Below are 11537 nucleotides of genomic sequence, written 5' to 3' on the forward strand. Positions count from 1 at the left end.
GTTGGTGAGCAACAGAGAAGGATGGATCGAATGTGACGTTGCGTTCATCTCATCATAAAACTTACCACAAGAAAGAACCTCTCGTGTTTTTTTCTTGGACCGGCGACAGAACAACGATGTTGCTCCTTGCTACTCCCTCGTTTTTTTGACACTAGTATCAAAAAAACGTCTTACATCATGGGAGGGAGGGAGTAGCTTCTCTTTCTACGGCGAGAGTAAATAACGAGTTGTGCAGCGGATGCAAATTCCAGTTCCGAGGCGACCAAGTAGCCACGCTAGCCGCCATGAGATGACGCTAGCTGTACCGGAAGTACAAAATTACAAATACAAATACGTAGTACGACGGATGGATGTTGGTTCGGAGAATTGTACGTATGTACGTATGCACTAGACTACTGGCCCAATATACGTAGGGATATGCATGGACCGGACGCAAGTGAGGTGAGACGGTGGGCCTGGCGATTTGGGGTGCCGCTGGCCTGGGTCGGATCGGGTCAGGCTCCCTTCCAAACAGCACAGTAGAGTACACTGCTGCTCCTGCCGCTGCCGTCGATGTCCTCTTCCCTTCTCCATCCGGACCGGGGCTAGTTTATGATTATCCCAACCAAACTCTAATCATACCCCCACCCACAAAATCCCAATACAAATACCACCGCCCAGCAAATAGATAGATAGCCCGGGCTGGACTGGAGGGAGGCAACAAAGAGAGACCAGCTCCGCCCCGCTGCACACCAAAAGCTACCCCTCCTTCGGGCACGCGGGCGGCCGGCAGGGGAGAGAGAGGGCAGCCGAGGCGGCTAGCCAGCGTAGGAGCTTAGGTAGGTTGTAGGCAGGCAGCCTCGCTTCGCTCATGCAGCAGGGCGAGTACCGCTCGTCGTCTTCCAGCGAGGGCTCCGCGGGGTCGGCTGCTGCGGCTGCGGCGGCCGCGGCCATGGCGCCCCTGGCGGCTGCGGCCGCGGCGGTGGCGGCCAAGGAGGAGCACAACGTGACGGTGGCCGTGGCGCCGCCCATGCCCATGGCGATGGCGATGCCGCTGCAGCAGCAGCAGCCGCGGAAGCAGTACCGCGGCGTGCGCATGCGCAAGTGGGGCAAGTGGGTGGCGGAGATCCGCGAGCCGCACAAGCGCACGCGCATCTGGCTGGGCTCCTACGCCACCCCCGTCGCCGCCGCGCGCGCCTACGACACGGCCGTCTTCTACCTGCGCGGCCGGTCGGCGCGCCTCAACTTCCCCGACGAGATCTCCGCGCTGGCGCTGTCGTCGCCCGAGGCCGCCGAGGCCGGCGGAGGGGAGGAGCCGGGCAACGGCGGCGGCGCGCTGTCGGCCGCGTCGATCCGGAAGAAGGCCATCGAGGTCGGGTCCCGCGTGGACGCGCTGCAGACCGGCATGACCACCATGGTCGCCGCGCCCGCGCACCACCGCGAGCGGCAGCGGCTCCACCACCACCACCACCACGCGGAGCCGCACGGCGAGGAGCTGCACCGCCACGTGAAGCAGCAGCGGACGGCGTGGAACGGGCGCGCCAAGAACCCGGATCTCAACCAGGCGCCGAGCCCGGACACCTCCGACGCCGAGGCCGAGTGAAGCAGCTAGGCATCAAAGAGGAGCAGCGGCTTCCAGTCCAGCCATCCACAACCCGCCGCCCATGCAGCTAGCTAGTCTCCGGAGAGCCGCCAGCCGGCGTGTGATCAATCAGGTTCAGCACAAGCAGCTCAATCCAGTCCACCCACCCACCTACTGTTCCGCCTGTCTCCCTAGCAAGCTCCGCCGGGTGCGCGTCGGTGAGGGCGGCGAGGTGCCGGTGGTCGGTGGGTCGGTGGCCGGATTTTTCAATACGTCGTTCTGGATAAGAACAAGGGAGGGGGAGGGGAGGCGGGGGACGCCACAAGTGGCGGTCTTTCCAAATGTCAAAAAAGACAGCTGTAACAGTGATAAAACAATCGCCAGCATCTTCTTTTCTCTCTCTCTCTCGCCGTCTCTTGCTGGCTGTTATCGAGTAGATAAGCATCAATTAGCAGTACAATTTTCTGTTAATTAATCGTCCCAGTTGGCCGACGCCATCGCCGCCTCCGTTGTTACTTGTTAATTGCTGGGTGCATCGCTTCTGGATTTTGATCTGGTATACAATTGATCCGGTGGTTCGTACGTATCCAGTCGCTGGGCTTAATCCGGGTGTCTGCTGGTGGGAGCAGCAGCAAAGCAAGCATATCCGCGTTAGGTTAGGCATCGGCAGCCAGCCAGCCAGCCAGCCAGCATGCACTAATCAGTCGGGGGTGAGACTTTTCTCCGTCCATGTCTCCGCTGCATGCGTGCGTCTGAATCCGAACGCGCCGGTGCAATTATGGATCAGGGATTGGTACCGGTGGCTAATCTAATCGCCAACGCCAACGAACCAAGTGGAGCGAGCTGCATGAGTAGTAGCACAATTGGGCAGAGGGGTCGTAGGTGGATTACTAGTGCATGCTGCATGATGGCGTGTGTGTGTGTGGGTGATTGGTTTTGGTTGGGTTGGGGGTTGGGTGGGTATTAGGCCAAGGCCAGGCCACCACATCGGCTGGAAAGCAAAGCGACGCCCACAGCTCCGGGCTGATGATGATTGCGTCGTAGTAGGTCTATGCAGTATGCGCTGCATGCGCCGATCGCCCAAGTACTCCTGTCGACCTGCCGCCAACCCGACGAATCAGCGCTCGCCACGGCACCTCGCGCGCGCGCGCACGAGGCAAGGGGGATCGGAACCGGATTGGACTGTCGTGGCAACGACCCTGCGTCGCGCATGTCTGCACCCGGTCACTGGACTGGTACGCTACGCGGCGGGCTACGGGGAGAGGGATCTAGCGGTGGATTGACATGAGAGGGGAGCTGGGGGCTCGGCGCGTGCCCGTCAGAGGTGGGTGGTTAAACGTCGTGGATCGGCACGGGGTGCCGGTGGCGGCTGATTTTGGTGTTTTGACTTTTTTTTTGTTAAGTCTAGCCAGATCTGACCCCGTCCGAAAGTATTTCAAAAATTGATCCTTTTGCTACTGACAAGGTCCTTGACGGTAGGGTATAATAGCCTTTCGCCAAGGATCTTGGAGGTAGCTAACTTGTCCACATAAGTGTAGTGCTGGCCTACCGTCAAACAGGCTGGTGGTAGCCTATGTGCCTCTACCGTCGAGGTGTCTAGCGGTAGATGAATTCACACTGTATCTCATACTTAGAGAATTTTTTACGGTGAGGCATGCGTCTCTACTGACAGTAGGCTCTTATACCATACCGTCATCGATCCTACTGGTTGAAAAAGGGTCGGATCTTAAAATACTTTTAGACGAGGGTTAGATCCGACTAAACTCTAGCAAAAAGGTCAAAACACCGAAATCAGCCGCCGGTGGCGGGAAAAACTTGAGATGTGTCGACATGGGGCGACGACGCAGCAGGTGTCGGCGCGCACATGTGCTGCTACTGATGCCGGATACGGACGGGAGATGCAGGGAAAGGGTGGACGAGGACAGCAGTGCGGTTCCGGTACGGTGTGCGGCCCACGGCTCCATGCATGCATATGCATGCGCGCCTCCCCGCCCCAATTTGCTGGGAGGAGAGGACGGGCAGCGGGTCATGCATGCAATCAGTGCGTGCTCGGTCCTGTCCCGCGGTGGGTCTCTCCACGCCTCTCTTTTGCTTGGATCTGTAGGCGGCAAGCATGCGTGAGCCATCATCGTTTATCCTGGGCTATTTCTCGGCGGTCGATCGCGTGGCGGTTCTGCGGTTTGGTTTTGGATTTTATCTACAGGTGGTGCAGCGGTCGAACAAGGTATGTGTGCTTTTTACGGCTATTGCGCGAATAAAGTGAAAGGAGGCACCACACTCGCACATACCATTTGCAGCGTGCCGTGTGCTCTGCTCCCCGTCGGACAAAACAGGCGGGTCCAAGCAACACGCGCGCCGGCACTGAGTGATCTCGGCTTGGACGCCATCCCTGCTGCACGCAAAACGCGCATTAGGGCATGTGCAGTGCTTCGCTCAGGATCGTCTAACTCGCCGGTTTTTATTTCTTTTGGTTTAAGGAAGGAGTTAACCGCATCGAAGACAATTCCCTCGGGTTGTTTAAAGCTACTCTTTTGAAAAAAAGGGAAATCCCAAAGTTATGTCAAACCCAAGGATTTCACTAGCCAAGATAACGGATTTGAGAACAAGTAGACACAATTTAAATTTGTCTAAACAAGGGAGTAAGAAAAAAAAAGTATCCCCCCCCCCCCCCCCAAAAAAAATGAATATTAAAGTTACTTAAAAAGAGTTTTACTAATTCTCATCTATACTCGATTAACTTCTAATCCCTATTCTTCCAACGGATTAATCAAGAGATTAGAACAATCTAATCTTTTTGATTGATGAAGGGGTTACTTTCAATCTCCGCCTTTAATCTATATTGAAATCGTAAAACTTTTTAAGGGTGTGTGTGTGTGTGTGTGGGGGGGGGGGATGCAAAACTCGAAAAAAGGAATAGATGTCAATTCATTTGTAATGAGAGAAAAAGAGAGCTTGAAACGGACAAGGAAAAAACAACTAAAAATGCGTTTATTTTTTTTTCGAAGTTTAGCTCCTTTTATTGAAAGGAATTCACAAGATATTCGGACGATTTTGATATTTGTGATTTTTTATTGCGATGGTCGTTTGTTTCACGGGATTGGGATCCTTATAAACTTTTCCTTAGGATTTGTTTACATTATATTTTGGAGGCAAATCTTCATCCACTCAAAGCTCTTTGTAAATTTCTATTGTTTTTCATGTGTGCTATCAGATACCTCTTCATCCTAATTCATGTGGTTTTCCGGTCATATATATAAGGACATCTCCAACACTGACCAGTAAACGGACACCTAATATGTTCCTTTTTATGTCCTAAGTCATTTCCCTCGAGTTGTTTAGAGCTACTCTTTTGAAAAAAAGGAAATCCCAAAGTTATGTCTAAACCCAAGGATTTCACTAGCCAAGATAAAGGATTTGAGAACAAGTAGGCACAATTTAAATTTGTCTAAACAAGAGAGTAAGGAAGAAAGAGTTTTCTTCGTTACCCCCCCCCCCCCCAGCAAATAAACATGAATAATTAATTTACTTTAAAAGTTTTACTAAGTCTTATACATCCAAGATTAACTTCTAACCCTATTCTACCAACGGATCTAACAGGAGATTAGAACAATATAATCTTTTTGATTGATGAAGGGGTTACTTTCAATCTCCACCTTTAATCTGCATTGAAATTCGTAAACTTTTCTAGAGGAGGGGGGAGGGAGCTGTACCGAAGCAAAACTTGAAAAAAGGAATAAATGTCAATTCATTTGAAATGAGAGAAAAATAAAGTTCGAAAATGAATCGGAAAAAAAAACTAAAAAGGCGCTTAAATTTTCCCGAAGTTTGACTCCTTTGATTGAAAGGAATTTACAAGATTTTCGGACGATTTCGATACTTATGATTTTTCCTTGCTATGGCCTTTTGTTTCACTAGATTGGAATCCTTATAATCTTCTCCTTAGGATTTGTTTACATTCTAGTTTGGAGGCAAATCTTCATCACTCAAAGCTCTTTGTAGATTTCTATTGTTTTTCCTGTGCTATCAAATACTTCTTCATCCTAATTCCTGTGGTTTTCTGGTCCTATATATAAGGACATCTCCAACGTTGACCAGTAAACGGACACATTGATGACCCACAAGTATAGGGGATCTATCTAGTCCTTTCGATAAGTAAGAGTGTCGAACCCAACGAGGAGTAGAAGGAAATGATAAGCGGTTTTCAGCAAGGTATTCTCTGCAAGTACTGAAATAAGTGGTAACAGATAGTTTTTGTTGGGTTTCGTAGTAATTTCAAAAAAAAATCCTACGCTCACGCAAGATCATGTGATGCATAGCAACGAGATGGGAGAGTGTTGTCTACGTACCCACGCAGACCGACTGCGGAAGCGTTAACGCAATGTAAAGGAAGTAGTCGTACGTCTTCCCGATCCGACCGATCAAGCACCGAAACTACGGCACCTCCGAGTTCGAGCACACGTTCAGCCCGATGACGATCCCCGGGCTCCGATCCAGCAAAGTGTCGGGGAAGAGTTCCGTCAGCACGACGGCGTGGTGACGATCTTGATGTACTACAGCAGCAGGGCTTCGCCTAAACTCCGCTACAGTATTATCGAGGATTATGGTGGCTGGGGGCACCGCACACGGCTAAGGAATAGATCACGCGGATCAACTTGTGTGTTCTAGGGTGCCTCTGCCTCAGTATATAAAGGACTAGAGGGGGGGAGGCTGGCCGGCCAAGGTGTGGCACGCCAGGAGAGTCCTACTCCCTCTGGGAGTAGGATTCCCCCCCCCCCCCAATCCTAGTTGGAATAGGATTCACGGAGGGGGAAAAGAGAGAGAGGGGGCCGGCCACCTCTCCTAGTCCTAATAGGACTAGGGGAAGGGGGAGGCGCGCAGCCCATGTAGGGCTGCCTCTTCTCTTTTCCACTAAGGCCCATCATGGCCCATTTAGCTCCCGGGGGGTTCCGGTAACCTTTCCGGTACTCCGGTAAAATCCCGATTTCACCCGGAACACTTCCGATATCCAAACATAGGCTTCCAATATATCAATCATCACGTCTCGACCATTTCGAGACTCCTCGTCATGTTCATGATCACATCCGGGACTCCGAACAACCTTCGGTACATCAAAATGCATAAACTCATAATATAACTGTCATCGTAACCTTAAGCGTGCGGACCCTACGGCTTCGAGAACAATGTAGACATGACCGAGACACGTCTCCGGTCAATAACCAATAGCGGGACCTCGATGCCCATATTGGCTCCTACATATTCTACGAAGATCTTTATCGGTCAGACCGCATAACAACATACGTTGTTCCCTTTGTCATCGGTATGTTACTTGCCCGAGATTCGATCGTCGGTATCCCATACCTAGTTCAATCTCGTTGCCGGCAAGTCTCTTTACTCGTTCCGTAATACATCATCTCGCAACTAACTCATTAGTTGCAATGCTTGCAAGGCTTATGTGATGTGCATTACCGAGAGGGCCCAGAGATACCTCTCCGACAATCGGAGTGACAAAACCTAATCTCGAAATACGCCAACCCAACATGTACCTTTGGAGACACCTGTAGTACTCCTTTATAATCACCCAGTTACGTTGTGACGTTTGGTAGTACCCAAAGTGTTCCTCCGGTAAACGGGAGTTGCATAATCTCATAGTTACAGGAACATGTATAAGTCATGAAGAAAGCAATAGCAACATACTAAACGATCGGGTGCTATGCTAATGGAATGGGTCATGTCAATCAGATCATTCTCTTAATGATGTGATCCCGTTAATCAAATAACAACTCATTGTTCATGGTTAGGAAACATAACCATCTTTGATTAACGAGCTAGTCAAGTAGAGGCATACTAGTGACACTTTGTTTGTCTATGTATTCACACATGTATTATGTTTCCGGTTAATACAATTCTAGCATGAATAATAAACCTTTTATCATGATTATAAGGAAATAAATAATAACTTTATTATTGCCTCTAGGGCATATTTCCTTCAGTCTCCCACTTGCACTAGAGTCAATAATCTAGATTACACCGTAATGATTCTAACACCCATGGAGCCTTGGTGCTGATCATGTTTTGCTCGTGGTAGAGGCTTAGTCAACGGGTCTGCAACATTCAGATCCGTATGTATCTTGCAAATCTCTATGTCTCCCACCTGGACTAGATCCCGGATGGAATTGAAGCGTCTCTTGATGTGCTTGGTTCTCTTGTGAAATCTGGATTCCTTTGCCAAGGCAATTGCACCAGTATTGTCACAAAAGATTTTCATTGGACCCGATGCACTAGGTATGACACCTAGATCGGATATGAACTCCTTCATCCAGGCTCCTTCGTTCGCTGCTTCCGAAGCAGCTATGTACTCCGCTTCACATGTAGATCCCGCTACGACGCTTTGTTTAGAACTGCACCAACTGACAACTCCACCGTTTAATGTAAACACGTATCCGGTTTGCGATTTAGAATCGTCCGAATCAGTGTCAAAGCTTGCATCAACATAACCATTTACGACGAGCTCTTTGTCACCTCCATATACGAGAAACATATCCTTTGTCCTTTTCAGGTATTTCAGGATGTTCTTGACTGCTGTCCAGTGATCCACTCCTGGATTACTTTGGTACCTCCCTGCTAGACTTATAGCAAGGCATACATCAGGTCTGGTACACAGCATTGCATACATGATAGATCCTATCGCTGATGCATAGGGAACATCTTTCATATTCTCTCTATCTTCTGCATTGGTCAGGCATTGAGTCTTACTCAATTTCACACCTTGTAACACAGGCAAGAACCCTTTCTTTGCTTGATCCATTTTGAACTTTTTCAAAACTTTGTCAAGGTATGTGCTTTGTGAAAGTCCAATTAGGCGTCTTGATCTATCTCTATAGATCTTAATGCCTAATATGTAAGCAGCTTCACCGAGGTCTTTCATTGAAAAAATCTTATTCAAGTATTCCTTTATGCTATCCAGAAATTCTATATCATTTCCAATCAGTAATATGTCATCTACATATAATATCAGAAATGCTACAGAGCTCCCACTCACTTTGTTGTAAATACAGACTTCTCCAAAAGTCTGTATAAAACCAAATGCTTTGATCACACTATCAAAGCGTTTATTCCAACTCAGAGAGGCTTGCACCAGTCCATAAATGGATCGCTGGAGCTTGCACACTTTGTTAGCTCCCTTTGGATCGACAAAACCTTCTGGTTGCATCATATACAACTCTTCTTCCAGAAATCCATTCAGGAATGCAGTTTTGACATCCATCTGCCAAATTTCATAATCATAAAATGCGGCAATTGCTAACATGATTCGGACAGACTTAAGCATCGCTACGGGTGACAAGGTCTCGTCGTAGTCAATTCCTTGAACTTGTCGAAAACCTTTTGCGACAAGTCGAGCTTTGTAGACAGTAATATTACCGTCAGCATCAGTCTTCTTCTTGAAGATCCATTTATTCTCAATTGCTTGCCGATCATCGGGCAAGTCAACCAAAGTCCATACTTTGTTCTCATACATGGATCCCATCTCAGATTTCATGGCTTCAAGCCATTTTGCGGAATCTGGGCTCACCATCGCTTCTTCATAGTTCGTAGGTTCATCTTGATCTAGTAGCATGACTTTCAGAACAGGATTACCGTACCACTCTTGTGCGGATCTCACTCTGGTTGATCTACGAGGTTCAGTAGTATCTTGATCTAAAGTTTCATGATCATCATCATTAGCTTCCTCACTAACTGGTGTAGGTGTCACTGAAACAGTTTTCTGTGATGTACTACTTTCCAATAAGGGAGCAGGTACAGTTACCTCGTCAAGTTCTACTTTCCTACCACTCACTTCTTTCGAGAGAAACTCCTTCTCTAGAAAGGATCCATTTTTAGCAACGAATGTCTTGCCTTCGGATCTGTGATAGAAGGTGTACCCAACAGTCTCCTTTGGGTATCCTATGAAGACACATTTCTCCGATTTGGGTTCGAGCTTATCAGGTTGAAGCTTTTTCACATAAGCATCGCAGCCCCAATTGAATCAAGTGATTATTATACCCAGACATTTTGAGTATATGCTCACTGACAGAACTGTTCTCCTCCATCTTACAGCTATAGAACTTATTGGAGACTTCATATCTCTCAATCCGGGCATTTGCTTGAAATATTAACTTCAACTCCTAAAACATCTCATATGCTCCATGCAGTTCAAAACGTCGTTGAAGTCCCGATTCTAAGCCGTAAAGCATGGCACACTGAACTATCGAGTAGTCATAAGCTTTGCTCTGCCAGGTGTTCATAACATCTGGTGTTGCTCCAGCAGCAGGCCTGGCACCCAGCGGTGCTTCCAGGACGTAATTCTTCTGTGCAGCAATGAGGATAATCCTCAAGTTACGGACCCAGTCCGTGTAATTGCTACCATCATCTTTCAACTTTGCTTTCTCAAGGAACGCATTAAAATTTAACGGAACAACAGCACGAGCCATCTATCTACAATCAACATAAACAAGCAAGATACTATCAGGGACTAAGTTCATGATAAATTTAAGTTCAATTAATCATATTACTTAAGAACTCCCACTTAGATAGACATCCCTCTAATCTTCTAAGTGATCACGTGATCCAAATCAACTAAACCATAACCGATCATCACGTGAAATGGATTAGTCTTCAATGGTGAACATCATTATGTTGATCATATCTACTATATGATTCACGCTCGACCTTTCAGTCTCCGTGTTCCGAGGCCATATCTGCATATGCTAGGCTCGTCAAGTATAACCCGAGTATTCTGCGTGTGCAAAACTGGCTTGCACCCGTTGTAGATGGACGTAGAGCTTATCACACCCGATCATCACGTGGTGTCTAGGCACGACGAACTTTGGCAACGGTGCATACTCAGGGAGAACACTTCTTGATAATTTAGTGAGAGATCATCTTATAATGCTACCGTCAATCAAAGCAAGATAAGATGCATAAAAGATAAACATCACATGCAATCAATATAAGTGATATGATATGGCCATCATCATCTTGTGCTTGTGATCTCCATCTCCGAAGCACCGTCATGATCACCATCGTCACCGGCGCGACACCTTGATCTCCATCGTAGCATCGTTGTCGTCTCGCCAATCTTATGCTTCCACGACTATCGCTACCGCTTAGTGATAAAGTAAAGCATTACATCGCGATTGCATTGCATACAATAAAGCGACAACCATATGGCTCCTGCCAGTTGCCGATAACTCGGTTACAAAACATGATCATCTCATACAATAAAATTTAGCATCACGTCTTGACCATATCACATCACAACATGCCCTGCAAAAACAAGTTAGACGTCCTCTACTTTGTTGTTGCAAGTTTTACGTGGCTGCTACGGGCTTAAGCAAGAACCAATCTCACCTACGCATCAAAACCACAACAATAGTTTATCAATTTGACTCCGTTTTAACCTTCGCAAGGACCGGGCGTAGCCACACTCGGTTCAACTAAAGTTGGAGAGACTGTCGCCCGCAAGCCACCTATGTGCAAAGCACGTCGGGAGAACCGGTCTCGCGTAAGCGTACGCGTAATGTCGGTCCGGGTCGTCTCGTCCAACAATACCGCCGAACCAAAGTATGACATGCTGGTAGGCAGTATGACTTATATCGCCCACAACTCACTTGTGCTCTACTCGTGCAAATAACATCAAACCAGAAAACCTAGGCTCGGATGCCACTGTTGGAGAATGTAGTAATTTCAAAAAATTTCCTACGCACACGCAAGATCATGGTGATGCATAGCAATGAGAGGGGAGAGTGTTGTCTACGTACCCTCGTAGACCGCAACGGAAGCGTTGATGCAACGTAGAGGAAGTAGTCGTACGTATTCCCGATCCGACCGATCCAAGCACCGTTACACCGGCACCTCCGAGTTCTTAGCACACGTACAGCTCGATGACGCTCCCCGGGCTCCGATCCAGCAAAGCTTCGGGGATGAGTTCCGTCAGCAC

General features: G+C 48.2%; 1 protein-coding gene across 1 annotated transcript; it reads left to right on the top strand.

The window, feature by feature from the left end:
* The first annotated feature begins 653 nt into the window (after window positions 1–653).
* Window positions 654–2036, top strand: LOC147987133 (ethylene-responsive transcription factor ERF008-like). The gene has a single exon (XM_087545141.1). The coding sequence runs from the start codon at window positions 851–853 to the stop codon at window positions 1580–1582; it is 732 nt and encodes a 243-aa protein (XP_087401267.1). The 5' UTR covers window positions 654–850; the 3' UTR covers window positions 1583–2036.
* The last annotated feature ends 9501 nt before the right edge of the window (window positions 2037–11537 follow it).

Source organism: Triticum urartu, chromosome 2A, assembly GCF_056163025.1.
Source record: "Triticum urartu cultivar PI428250 chromosome 2A, HENAU_Tu73, whole genome shotgun sequence".
NCBI lineage: Eukaryota > Viridiplantae > Streptophyta > Magnoliopsida > Poales > Poaceae > Triticum > Triticum urartu.

What these genes read in the sequence shown, in the direction of transcription:
- LOC147987133 (XM_087545141.1), top strand. Translation starts at nt 851, where the DNA reads ATGCAGCAGGGCGAGTACCGCTCGTCGTCTTCCAGCGAGGGCTCCGCG.